We start from the raw sequence: 14,284 nt of genomic DNA, 5'->3' as shown, positions 1-14,284 counted from the left end.
TTTTTGAAAGCTGAAAGTGTGAATCTGGAATATGGCTCATATTTAAAATATAGTTTAGCTGCATAGATGAGCCAACTAACCACAGGTGCCAGCTGTATCCTTCATGCATTCATTTCTTCATTTTGCTTTTATAAAAAGTGCTAAAAAGGTCATACTTTGATTTCTCTGGTTTCTTTACACTGCTGCAGCGTAAGAACACGTCATGTGAAAAAGTTAATAATTTTTTGTGGTTTTGTTTAATCTTGTCATTTGACAATTTTGATTGGGTGTCGTCAATTAATAATTAGAGTTTGAACCATAAAGTCAGTGTATCATTATCTGTTATGTGGTAGTTTAAAATTGTATTACACCTTAATTAGTTTAGTAAAATGTGCATCACGTTGGGTGTTGGTGGAAGAACTTGATTTAAAAATGTAAGTGACAGTGATCATTCTGGCATTATGGCATTAGAGTCATGCAGTTTAAAAGTCTAATTCTAGCGCCTCTCTATACTGTATGTTGAATTAAGGTGTTGTAGGTACTTTAAGCTATCCGTACAATCAGTTAAGAACAATTGGAAGTAAATCCTGTGATTCTCATCATGCAGTTTTAATGGTAATTTTCCTTTTCACATTAATAAAACTAAATAAATATATTAGTTTTTTTTACCAGTTTCCAGCTGTTATTTGTGCTCCAGTGGCTGGAAGCTGCTGTAAAATTGTGCTCTTGAACCTTTAATTTCTGAATCCTCATTTGCACATTTTGTAAACGTATTTACAGGTCCCGTTGTGTTTACCATAAAACCAGCTTGTGGGACCTTTTTGAAGTGTTTGCCCCAGTTGGCTCATATTCCTCTGCTCTCTTATTCTGCTGACACTTTGTGAGTGGGTGTCCGCCTGAGGAGAAATGATCAAACTGTGGCATCTGTTGTTTGAAGGTGGTTTTCTTTCTTTTTTTAACATCTCAAGAAAGTTGGGTTTTATAAAGCTCTTGTCCTAATTAGGAACACTGAATGACAGTTTTTCCTTGGAGTTTTATTTGGGAAAAGAAATCATGGGAGATCACTTGTATAGCTCATGGGTGGTATTTTGTCAGACTATAAAATGTCTCATTAATATGTCAGTAATTAACCTGCTATCAAAATGTAGAATTCAGTGTCTTCTCATTTGATCATCAATTAATACAAGTAAACAATTTGACTTGTATATATATATAATTCTCTATAGAACTATTCTTCAAAGGGGATTAAATTGTTCGGAAGTGGTAAAGCTTTGAAAAAAACTAATACTCATCTGCAATCTATTCCATTTCCTTTCATGTTTCCTCTACCAATCACCTGAGCTCGATTTTACATCATGTTCATAAAGTAAAACCATTTAATCCTGGTGAGGACAGATCATTGTTGTGGAAGTTACCATTGCTGAGTACAAGGTACAGTTTGTGCTCCATAGGACCTTCATTTGACCATCTGTCTAGATGATAAATTGCTCTGCAAACAGAAAGAAATGGAGTAAGTAATATTCAATAAAAATGCAAGTTTTACTATCATACCACTGTTATTTTCTCTCATGGTTTCCCATTTTCCTCGTTCTTATTTCAAGTTCCACCCAAGGCTCGACTACCTGACTCTCTCTCAGGACCATTACCCCTGCAGTGCAGTAACATCCTATGCTTACAATAACAAAAACGCAATGGTGTTCATTAAAGTCTTTTTCCTCAGCGCATTTGACTCACTACATGGTAATTTGAGCGTCAAACTATTGGAGTTTATAGTTTCAATCAATTCAATGTAAACAGCTAAAGGAGTGTAAAAAACACGAGAGAAATATATAACCATTACTGGCCACGAACTTAACAACCACTCCTAATCACTGATCAATAGCTATAAGCCAAAGTCAAAGTGCGGTATGTTGGCCAGTGCACTGTTAAACCACATAAATATGGTTAACAAGCAGGCGATCAGTTTATACATTGATGATTGGGCACATTTTCTGCATGAAGACTAGGGCCAAAATATAAAGAAATTGTCTAAAAATATCTCAAATTGAGCTTGAGAAAAAACTAAAATACAACCCAAACTAATGAACACAAGAAAGCACAGGTGTTTCTAATAACAAATGATAAGTTCAAGTTGTCTTGCATTGGTAGACCTTCCTTCACAGCGCAGCGGAGGAGGGTCTGGCAAGTCCACACAGCATTCAGGGATAGGAGAAAAACTCGTTCATGTCATCTCTTTAAACCAATCACAATCATCTTGGGCGGTACTCAGCGCCAGACACAAAGACAGTGCCTCTGCAAAATAGCCTCGGGGAGAAACTTGTTTTGGTGGAACGTGTACATTCAAAAGTTGTTTTAGTTGTGCAACAGAAAACTCGGATTGGACGGAGAGTCTAGCCAGCGGTTTGGATTTACCCTGCAGAGATCTGAGGAGCAGTTAACCATAGTCCTCAGAAATCCACCGGAGTTTAGAATGCCAACGCAAAAAAAGCAGAAGGTGCTCGACATCCAGCCTAAAAAAAGTAACATCCGGCAGAATTTCCAGTGGCACCTGAACAATCCTGGAAGTGGAACGTCGTCAACATAAACTCAGTAAGTCGTAAGTCCCACCAGGACCCTGAAACTGAAGCAGCTAGATTGAGTTCATCCATAACTAATTGTATTATTTACACCTGTGCTTTTTCTACTGTGACATGTGAAAATGTCTTCTTTGAAAAATAGCAGACACTCGTCATAGGTGCAGTCAGTTATTTTAAGCCAATTGTCCCCATAATTAGTCAAATAGAGAACACCTGTGATTTTAGGTTAAGTAGTAAAAATGGCTGGATCTGAAAGCTGCTTGGTCAATGTCCTGGCAAAAATTACATCATGAATACAGAAACACAACAACTCTTAGTGAGGTCAATCATACCAACCGGCACAGCTGTAGATCTGCCTTGAGCAGGCCTGTGGCGCTCTGAAGGAGCTACAGGGTTCTGTGGCTGAGGCTTGAGACATTGCATACAAAAACTGTTGCTCTGGGGATTCACTGAGAGCAGTTTTATGAAACTGTGTGCTGTCGGGTAGTTTGTGAAGGTACAAGGAACATAAATGCAGCAAAATGCTTAAAAATCCTAGAGGAAAACCTGCTACACATGTGATTTTGAGGATTTATTTTCCAGTAAGATAATGACCCCAAACCCAAAAACAAAGCTTCACAGGACTGGCTTCAGAACAACAATACTAATCTCACCAAGTTGCAGAGTCACAGCCCAGACCTTAGTCTAATATATCAGTGGAAATCATAAACTTTACAGTGAATGTAACTTTGACTTAATGAAATTTTAAGCAGTTTTGCAAAGAACAATGGACGTTAACTTCAGTGTCCAGATGTCTAAAGCTGATAGGATTTACGTATCTGCATAGGCTAAAGAATGCAATTACTGCCAAAAGGTATTTGAAGCGGGTGAATCCATGCTCAATCACTTAGTTATTTATATTTGTGTCTTATTTAGATCAATTTTACAGATTTGTTTTCAATAAGGTATTACAAAGTTTTAGTAATATGAGTGTCATAGCTCTAACTCCCATCTCATCCAGTCATTTAAATTTATAATACGATAAAACAAAATCCGGGGGGAGGTCCAATGCGCACTATAACCTGCTCTTTGCATTGCAATAATAAGCACATTCTCTCCAAACTGTGAGGTGGGAATAGAAAGTTCCATCAGTGTGTAATTCACTTATCAAGAATAGCCAGTGCACACTCAATATCTAGACTTGCAATTGAAAAGGGATAAAGGGTGAATCATTTCAGCAGTGGTAATATTACACAGTTAACTGGCAGCTATTTAAATAGGCTCTCAATGATTTGTGCTTAGGCATTATGCTTCACCCTCTCTCTCCTCAAAGCATTGGGAAATACATTGTTTAATTGAGAGGATTTCCAGAGGCTTTGCTTGGGGAAGGGTAGCTCCTTCTCTCCAGGAGAAATGTATTTACAGCGCACTCTATCCCCATCTTATTTGTCATTTCAGCCTGGAATAATGTGTATATTTTCCTTCCCTCTTGACACACTTTAATTTGCTGTGAGGTTGCAAATGTGCATGCTCCTCTGTAAATGTCTTCTCTGCATAATGAAAGAGGACAATATTACCATGAAGCAACATTTTTGCATACATCCAATCACAGCTGTCTGTGGTACTTCCTTGGTGTAATTGTAAATAGAGACTCTTTACAAGTAATGACCATAGTTAGTGGTTGCTAATATATTGTTAATGTGTCATACACTCGTAGAAAACATAGATATTCAGGAGTTAGCTATACTGCTTTACAGATTCTTTTTTTGGGGCTGGGATTATTGTCTGTCGCTTAGTCTAATTGTCAACAGAAATGTTCATTTTTAGACTAGTTTTAGAGTCTACAGACATGCTAGCTGCTGTGAGGCTGTAGTTAGGCACAGAGGTTCTGTCAGCTAAATGCTAATCTGAGAATGCTAACATGCTCACAATGACAAAGCTAACATGCTGATGTTAAGCAGGTTGGTGTAATGTCTACCATGTTCATGAACTAAGTTTAGTGTCTAGACATGCTAACATATGCTATTTAGCTGAGGCTGTAGCAATTATTACAAGTATTTAGTCATAAACCAAATGAATATCTGTACCAGATTCCATGGCACTCCAGTCCAATAGTGGTGAGAGGTTTCACTCAGGACTACAAATGTCAACCTGCTGGTGGCGCTAGAGAAAATCTTCAAACCAAGGTCAGTAAGATTTATCATCTGGGCACCATGAATGATTGTACAAAATGTCGTAACAATCTACTGTATCTAATAGTTGTTGAAACATTTCAATGGTGGACAGTTTGACTGACTGACATGGCTACAAATTTGATGATGGATAAAGATCGGGTATGACAAAGGCAGCAGTTGTTTGATGCAAATGTAAAAATGTCTGGTGGCCAAAGGTACATACTATGTCCCGCATTCCAATCCGACCAAGAGAAAAACATATGAGAAACTTATGATCCCTACTGTTGACTTTATATTTTTGGCATTTTGTATATTGTGGATTTAGTGATATTTTATATTTCCACTTATTCCTACTTTTGTACTACAAATGCTTTACAACAATCTCTGTCTGGAGAAATACAGTTCAGTCTTATTTTCATCTGGAGTCTGTATTTACTGATGCTATATACAGTTTACTATCAAATCTAGAAAAACATGCCATAAAACAAATCATTAAATAGGAATCTTAAATATCAACCTGGTAAGAAATTAAAAAGACTTATCACATGTCGCCAACTAAATGTACAGCTGCCTGTTAAAGCTACTTGTAAACACACATGTAGCTTCACCAGCAGTCAATAGATGTCAGCATGACAGTGCAGTGTTGGGTGGAGCTTCCACAGATAGTGTCATGCTGGAACTGACTGAATGGATTGTGCTCAGTGACAGAACACACATCTCTTGTTTGGCAACAACAAGGCTTGTGTTTTTACACTCCATTGTGTGAGCATTTGCTTTTGAGAAATATGGACTAAACATTGTCAATGAGTTGATGTTTACTGAAGATTCTTTTTTTCCCTTTCTTTGCAATCATAACAGATGAATCATTGAGACAACATAGCTTACTGTGGAATTATTTGTATTGTGGTCCTCATTTAAATCAAGACGTGGTTAGTAACATGATGGTACTGTTTAAGTTGCATGTCTCTAAATAAAAGCTGCAGGAATTAGTCAATCAATGAGTCATTTGACACAAAATTCATTTGTAATTATATTGATAATCGGTTCAGTCAGTTTTCAAGCAAAAACGCCTTTTGAAGGTCCCAGGTTGTCAAATGTGGGGATGTGCAGCTTTGGCTTGTTTTAAATCATAGTCCATTTGATCTGTTAGCATTTTGAAGTGCTTGTTGGACCCCAATGGACACAATAGCCTATAGGCTACTCTAGAGCTGAAATAATTGGTTAATTAATTGGGCCCCCGGGGGTCTTTGGATCTAGCCTCGGAAATGTCAAGTTTCCTTTGACAATAGTCATCAGTTGCAGCCCTACTCTAAATGGGCTGCAGTAAATATTGATACAAAGAGAATCTGAGTTACTTTTAGTGAACTTTGAAATGTTTCAAATCCTTTTAAAGTGTGAGATTTTGCTGATAGCATGAACATGTCTCTAATCTGTCGAAGGAGCTTATAAACACCTGCACTGGTACCCAAGCCTTTGATTGAACATTTTAACGCTGCTTTTTTCTGTACTGCCTCCAACTTTACAAACTCCAGACAGACACTCCATCACTCTCTTATCGAGAGCGGACTAGTGACTAGTCAACGCCGGACCATAGAGCACAGGTGGCATTTTGAATCTGAGCTTGTTATTTTGTGCTACATTCAGCACTAAATAAAAAAATGTACATCTGTACACAGGCTTATTATTTTGGTTTGAGGGAGAGAGCCAAGTGGCGGCGGTGATCTATATTAGCTGAGGCTATTATGAGGCACTGGGTTTTCCCTGGCGGTTGGTGCGACGTGTTGCTAGGAGACATACCTAGAGATCGGGGGTGGAGAGCTGAGGAAGAAGAGCTCCCAGTTAGTGCACGGAAATACCTTCTAAGTGCCACAGACATGCTGTCCCAATAGCAGAATGCTGATTTAAGCCAGTTAATTAAATTGTTATAATTTCATCTTTTTGATCTCATAGCTATATTTTTGAGCTTCAGAAGTATTTCTCGTGCAAATGGCACAATTCAACGAATGATCATACATATTCTTACATCTGACATTATAATACACTGGCATCTTGTCGAGATCGACTTTCATCCAGCAGGGCATATTTCATCACTTTCCCTGTAAACTCTAAAGCCTCTGTCTTTTTTAAATTCTACGTGATTAAATCCTACAACGGATTCTACATTTTAATATGTGTTGCCTCTCAGGAAGTTGCACAGCATAGTTGAGAGATGGGTGTAAATATTTTGTTTTATTGAGCAATGCTGAAGGTATCATGTCTAAAGCAATGCTGCCCTCATCTGGATGATGCTGTCAGTGCATCCTGCCTGCTACATCACACTACCTGGATGAGTGATGTTGCCGAAGTGACATAAACCTTTTGCTTAGATATGATTTTAAATTGATACCACCAGCACCCTACTATATCAAATCAGGTCCACAGTATCTTTGCAACGTTGAATTGAAGCAGCAGTTATGCAATGGTTTATGGAAGTTCAAAATTGAAATATTTCTTCTTAGAATTCTCAATTCATGACTCTCCCTATGCCACGTTTCTGCATTTTAAAGATTAGGCTAGGAAACCAGTAGCCTCTCTGCAGCCGATGGTGCGCTGACTGTGATTTTTGGCTCTAATAGACCAGTTACATCCGATTTCTCCAAGGATGTCATCTGGAGCAGAGTTGTACATCTGCCCAGTGGAGGAGAGCATTAAGCTAATGCAACCAACAGCAGCAGAGCAGAAGGCCGGACTGGTTGTATTTCTCCCTGTGTCAGCGTGCTGTCTGCAGGGCTGCCTCCTTAGCTTCTGGAGACCGACTGCCAGGGCCAAACAGTAATTGGTCAGAGGGGACTACACAGGGAGGAACGTCTAATTACTAAGAAACATATTCCCCTCCCTTAGGCCTGACAGGTAGACTATTGTACAGTATGTGCCATTGATGGTTGACATTCGAGTTGAGGCTGTCAACTTTGCCTTCAAAACAAACCTAAAGTCTACCTCTCTTCAAAAATTCTTTTTTTCACTTCACTTGGATGTTTGGACTTAACTTTGCAGACTGACGTACGTATGTACTGTTATCTGCTGGAGAAGAAAAAATGTCTCGGTGCTCACGTGAAAGTTTGGGATTTTGTGACATCACAGCTAGTCTGGAAGCCAATCGTGGTTAAAGAGGCAACTTACACATCTGTAATGAAGGAACTTGAAGCCTCTAGCCCATATACACTAGGCATTGACTTTTCAGTGACATAGTGACTAGTAGTCAAACTTTTGAAGTGAAAAACATGTTCGTATTCATAGATTTTGGATTTTTCCATCAGGAAATATTTCATTTTCAGAAGGCTTAACTATTTTAAGTTTTTCTTTTTTCTTTTTTTTTTTGGGGGGGGGAAATACCAGACAGAATTTGTTATTCCAATGAAGGCCTATTTTAAAATATCTTGAAGGGGATCTTTTACTTAAAATTTGCTTATTATTATCACTCTTTTAATTAAGAAGTATATTGTTGGCCTTGCACGTTACGAGTTGTCAAAAATGACAGTTACATTTGATTTGTTTGTTAAGAAACGTTGAGGAGATGTGCAAAGCTCAGCTAGAGATCCTATTATAAATGTGTCTTGCAGTGCATGTGTCTTTGCCATCCTAAAGAAAGAAGACCATTGAGTGTAAAAATGAATGATGCACTGAGGCCAGACTGCTACTCCGCCTGCCAAGTTTCACATCACGACACTTCTAGTTTTAAATCTCCCGTGCAGTCTGCTGAGTAATTAACTTTCTACAAAGTATTTAACGAGACCACCTTTTATAGTCGTATGTCACTGTGCATCGAGGATGTGCGTTAATTAGAACTCAAATTGTGTTTTCTGTTTTGCTTTGTTCCTCCACTGGGGGGAGACTCTGAGAAGGACAAGCCCCTGGCTGCATGAAGGGATAATCTTGTTTAAACAGTTAGAATTTATCTGGGCCTCTCATGATTTTATTGGCCTTAAGTGCATCTAATAGTCTGGTAATTACTTCAAAGCAATAAACAGATTTATAACTAACATGGCCACATAGTTAAAGTCAAGGTTGTACACAGAAAATAAGCTGTTTAAACTAAATCCAGAGAGCATTTAGCTGTAATCTCAGTAGTAAAATGAGCTGATACATACTCAGTCAATAAAATGGTGTATTCTCCATTTACCTGCAGCAGTGGTTTTCTCTGGTCTCAGCCTGAAGGGGCCTTCGGTGGCTCAGCCCTGCCTCTCTGACCCCACCGTGATTGACTTGATCTCCCGGAGAAAAGCTCCCATGACCTCAAAAAGCTTGAGGAAACAGGGGATGAAGACAGACATGGACGAGCAACAATAGATACCCTCCTCCCACACTCACAGTCAGCATGTTTGAATTATTACTTTACAATGACACGGGGGCTTGAGATTGCCATGTCGAGCCCCATTTGACATCTCTGAACTCAATCTGAGAGGAAAGATAGGAAGTCAGATGAGGAGAAGATAGGACCATTGTGATTGATGGCTTAATCAACCCCAATGCAAAACAGTGATATGGTGATAAAAATAATTTTTAAAAAACTATGTAAAATTCTTAAGCACTAAAAGTATATTATTAGTATTCACCTACTGTAATAAAGACTCATACTCAGAAACACAAAACTCTATTTAAGATCATAAATACTAGAGTGTCAGGTTGAGACGTCCAGTCAGCAGTAATTAGCTGTACTGGGTGATAGACACCTAACAGGTTGTGTTGTTTTCATCTGGGGGTTAAATGCCACTTCCCCCCCGTGGAGTCCACTGCTTACCACTGCTGTACAGCCTGTGGTCGGGACAACACCTTGAAGCCAAACAATTACATCAAGGTCATGGAGAGGAGGAATGTTCTGCCGATTAGTGCAGGAGTCTGGCAGCAACCTGCAGAGCCGACTCTTCCCAGGGAAGACCACAGACCTGAGCGCGACTAAGTATTTTAAATTCAATGTGGCCTTGTTGGGTTTCCTTGTAAATGTAAACCGCAGTAGTGTGAGTGTGAGTCCTAAACAGAGCATAGGGCCTATTAATGGAACTGGATCAAGCAGAGAAAACTCTGAGACGTGTGCTTATGAAAGCAGCATTTTTCAAAATGACTGATCACATGTGGCTACAGTTGTTCACAGCCGTCCTACTGTAATAAGTTCCAGACGTGTTCTAATAACATAATATCGTGGGAGACAAAATGTTGAAAGATTACAAATTTACTAAGGTGACTAAAGTATCGGCTACTTTCCACTCAATCGAAACTCGGACCATTTTCCTGCTGGAGGTTTGCTATAGAAACCACTCGCTTTGTTGTTTTCCCTCTGAGCAAACATTTAAAAAATAGTGTAAGTGTTTAGGAGAAGGTTCTTATTTGTATGTGCTTAGAAGGTCCTATCCTAACTGTTTATGAAATATAGACATGTTGATTTCATAGTAATTATCTTATAGGCCTCCATACAAGTTTCCCGTTTTACCTCCTATTTTATTGACCGGAGCTATTGAAAATACTTTTTATTTACCTAAATCAAAAGTTAAGGTAATAAAATCGGTTGAACTCGATTGATTTTTCCTAATATGTGTGTGCAGGGAAATTCGCAAAGGTCAATTAATAGAATGACATCACAGCTGTTTTTATTTCACGTGCAAAGCCTGTGTTGATCCGGAGCCTGCTGGAGGTGTTGTCCACGAGTCACTTGTTGACACTCAACTTCGGGCACTTGTGAAGTGTTTATTGCAAACGAATTTATTTTAAGAGAAATTGGCGCTTCTTACAAATCCACGCGGGTCTTCGCTGTTAGGCTTTGACACTGTCCTGCACAAAAGTCTAAACGTTTTGACATGTGAATTAGGCTATCCCTGAATATCAGCTGATTCTTTTTTTATTAAAACGGTTGTTTATCGTTCATCAGCTCATCTAATAATAAATTACTTTAAGACATACATGAGATTGATGGTGATTTGTTTGTAAAAGAAAATCAGATTCATGGGTAAAATTAGACTTTTGAATCTCTATATTCTAACAACAAAGATCAAACAACAAACAACAGAATCTTCCAAAATTGGAATTAAGAGTTAAGGTCAAATATTTACCCTGGCGAGCCTAGTAAATCGTAGTTCAATAGTGACACTTTGTTCCGGCGGGTTTTAAAAAGAATATTCTGATAAACTCCAGTGCGTAATGACGCACGGGTAGTTCACTAACGCGCCTTACTGGTATTATACCGTAAAATAACATTAAACTCGGCGTTGCCGTTAGAGACGGTATCAGTGCTCCTTGATATGGAGATTCTGGGTCAACAACTGAGCTGCAGCAGGACAGGAAAGAGGGGTGTGACCATCCCAAAAGTTTTCAACGGGCTACCTGTAGAGACTGGCCGCTGCGCATAAATAGGCCTACTCCGCCCTCTGTGGATGAGTTCAGTCCTGAGGGAGAGACACAGAGACGAAATTAGGTTTGGGGGAATCTGGTTAGGGCGGATTATGAACGCTTTTGGACAGCAACCATCTAACCAGCAGACCAGCCCTATTCAGCACCACAGTGCTCAGGAGATCCTGGACATGGCCGTGTACTGCGACAACTACGGTGTGTACCAACAGAACCTCCACCACCATCACCCCCAGAGGCCGCCAACGCACCCCTCCAGCTACGGCCTCGGAGAGTACACCTCCCCGTCCACCAACCCGTACCTATGGCTCAACGGACCCAGCATCAACCCCTCTCCCTATCTTTCCGGGAACAATGGCACGTCCTACATTCAGTCTGGATACGGGTCCAACCAGAGGCAGTTCTTACCGCCTCCCACCGGGTTTGGTGCAGCAGATCTGGGGTGGCTGTCCATATCCAGCCAGCAGGAACTCTTCAAGATGGTCAGACCACCTTACTCCTACTCAGCTCTGATAGCGATGGCCATACAGAACACCCAGGACAAAAAGTTGACTCTAAGTCAGATCTATCAGTATGTAGCTGACAACTTCCCTTTCTACAAGAAGAGCAAAGCTGGATGGCAGAATTCAATCCGCCACAACTTGTCACTCAACGACTGCTTCAAAAAAGTGGCACGGGACGAGGATGACCCCGGTGAGTCTAAATGAAGTAGGCTATTTATGTTAGATATAGGCTTTTTTTAAATTATAAATGCTTCAAGACTTGAATTTTGTTTCATAAAACTCTTAAAAGTGATTTAACTAATCTTGAAACTAGCTCATTGTCAGTTTGATAATAGATTTACTTGTCTGTAGGCCTATATAAACTAAAAGTGTGCCATCAATACTCGTATTTAACCCGCGTCTTCTTATTCAGGTAAGGGAAACTACTGGACGCTGGACCCAAACTGTGAGAAGATGTTCGACAACGGGAACTTCAGGCGGAAGAGAAAAAGGAGAGCTGACATGAGCGGGGCTGACAGCGCCGCACTCCCCGTCAAGTCAGAGGACGGCCCGCACAAGCTCTCCGACACCGCCAGCCTCGTGAGCTCCTCGCCGCCCAGCCTGCACGGATCTCCGGGCTCCACGGAGTCCAAGTCGTCCCCGTCTCCGTCCGCGGAGCACAGCCCGTGTTACACTAATTTCGTGTCCAACGTGAACTCGCTGCTGGCGAGCAGCGGCAGCACGGAGGGCTCCCGGGGCGGGGAGCGGGACTACGGCTCCGGGCATCTCGGGGGACTGTCTCAGACCAGAGAGGGCATGTCCGGACTGGGCTCCTTCTCGCCCACTTTAAACTCTCCCCTGAACTCTGACAGCAACAGAATGAACTATTACACATCAGTACAGAGCCTCTCCAACCATTTCAGTGTTAATAACCTGATCTACAGTCGGGAAGGAACAGAGGTGTAGACTGTGGGTCAGTGTTGGGCTGCGACTAAATAAGTACTGCATCTCTCATTGTTAGCATTACATTTCTTTAGTAGCCTATTACATTTCTCTTTTCTCTGGTGTACTAGGCATCATTGTAAAATTAACTGGTAGGTCTTATTTCTTCACAAAACCCCTTCCTAACTGGGAAATATATATTAGGTTTATTGAAATGGAATGTTACTGCCACTCATCCATTATGGTGTCTCCATACTAGTGCAACATTATGTTTATTTGTAGTAAATTATTAAATTCACCAATTAGCTCAAGGAAATATATCCTTGAACTGAGGGGTGCTTACTTTACTTATCTTTTTTGTTAATATACATTGTACTGTAGCTGCTTGGTTGGGCGACTCCCTGTCTCAAAGAAGAAGACAAATGTACAGAAATTATTTTCATAAGAAGTTATGACGTGTATTTTAAACTGAATTGTGTTCTGTGTTTAAACTAATGTTGATGTTTGAATAAAACTCATTTATTTTAACTCCAGGCTTACGTGTGTTTTATCTGAGTGTTAAAAATCAGAGATAACCATCTTTGAGACTATGTAATACATTCATACTAATACATCTACTTTAAATAGTTTTGTAAGACATCATTTATTTCTCTCTTACTTGGGTCTTTGTTATGTAAGTAATGCATGCCCTTTTTGTGATTTTCCTGGTAAAAAACTTTTCATATTCCTATTGGTACTAACAGGACGCATTATTGTAGTAGTAGTATTGTAGAGTCAGTGGGGATTTTGTTTTATAGTAGTTTTCTCTTCTGTAAATTATATCTTTAGGCCATTATTTGTTTGTTTTTTATTGTACAATTTTGTATTCACTTGAACCATCTAAACCCACTTCTTTTGAAGATTTTCAAATTAAATTGGTAATTTGTGATATTTTGGAGATAGTGCTGTGCTTTCTGTTTTCCACAGAGCCTTAGTCTGGCTAAAAAAAAGCAAATATTCAGTTTATTTTGTCAAAGGTAAAAAAAAAGAAAAAAAGGGAAATAAACCCGCATGCTTTAGAGACTGTCAGGAAATCTGAAGTCAAGTGGCTGTAAGCAGTAAAGTGTGTTAGACAGAGACATTTTCCGCCTGTCACTTCCAATAGCCCCATTTCATCATGCAATCAGACCTTTAACTTACTTCCACCAAGTTCAGAAGTTCAGCTTTTTGTCTGGATTTGACTCAGACTGTGCCGGTTTGATGTTAACCTGTTTGCTGAATATTCCACCTGTCTCCATCCATTCCCAAAGTCTTGTCACGCAAAACGCTGTTCCGGGTGTGAGAATCCTGTTAATGGGATTTGTGTGTTTTTGTTTGGGTTTGTTCTATTGGGAAACACTGTTAGAGGAGCATCCGCTGAACAATAGACGAGAGAGTTCAATGTTCTTTTTGTTGTCCTTGTGACCCGGGGGACACAACAGCAAGGCTGCTTTTGGCAAGAAAATATTAAGCAGCCCATGCGGAGGAAATGTTCAACTGATTTAACACCCGCTCCTGCCTTATTTACACACAATATGGATACGCACGGAATCAAAGCCTGTAAATAAAAGGAAACACCTCTTAATTGGTTAATAATTGAATTCACTCAGGCGCTCTGTGGTCTGGAATAAAAGAAAAATTAATTGACAAGACTTTCGTGCCCCTTGTTGGAACACAATGGAAGCTGGCAATTCAAGAGATCCCCTCCTGGGATCAAATGAAAATATTGCGATCTGAAGATCTGGGAACAAATTATGTC

General features: G+C 39.8%; 1 protein-coding gene across 1 annotated transcript; it reads left to right on the top strand.

Annotated features, from left to right (window-relative positions):
- The first annotated feature begins 11,078 nt into the window (after positions 1-11,078).
- foxi1 (forkhead box i1) lies at positions 11,079-13,035 on the top strand. Its single transcript, XM_034861060.1, has 2 exons — positions 11,079-11,776; positions 11,999-13,035. Exons 1-2 carry the CDS (start codon positions 11,110-11,112, stop codon positions 12,529-12,531), a joined length of 1,200 nt encoding a protein of 399 aa, XP_034716951.1. The 5' UTR covers positions 11,079-11,109; the 3' UTR covers positions 12,532-13,035.
- The last annotated feature ends 1,249 nt before the right edge of the window (positions 13,036-14,284 follow it).

Source organism: Etheostoma cragini, chromosome 21 (assembly GCF_013103735.1).
Source record: "Etheostoma cragini isolate CJK2018 chromosome 21, CSU_Ecrag_1.0, whole genome shotgun sequence".
Taxonomy (NCBI): Eukaryota; Metazoa; Chordata; class Actinopteri; order Perciformes; family Percidae; genus Etheostoma; species Etheostoma cragini.
Note: the sequence above shows the minus strand (reverse complement) of the source record. Positions and strands in the feature narration are given on the sequence as shown.

Coding starts and splice junctions, on each gene's coding strand:
- foxi1 (XM_034861060.1), top strand. CDS start 11,110: ATGAGTTCAGTCCTGAGGGAGAGACACAGAGACGAAATTAGGTTTGGG. Junction 11,777..11,998: donor ACGGGACGAGGATGACCCCG/GTGAGTCTAAAT, acceptor CTTCTTATTCAG/GTAAGGGAAACTACTGGACG.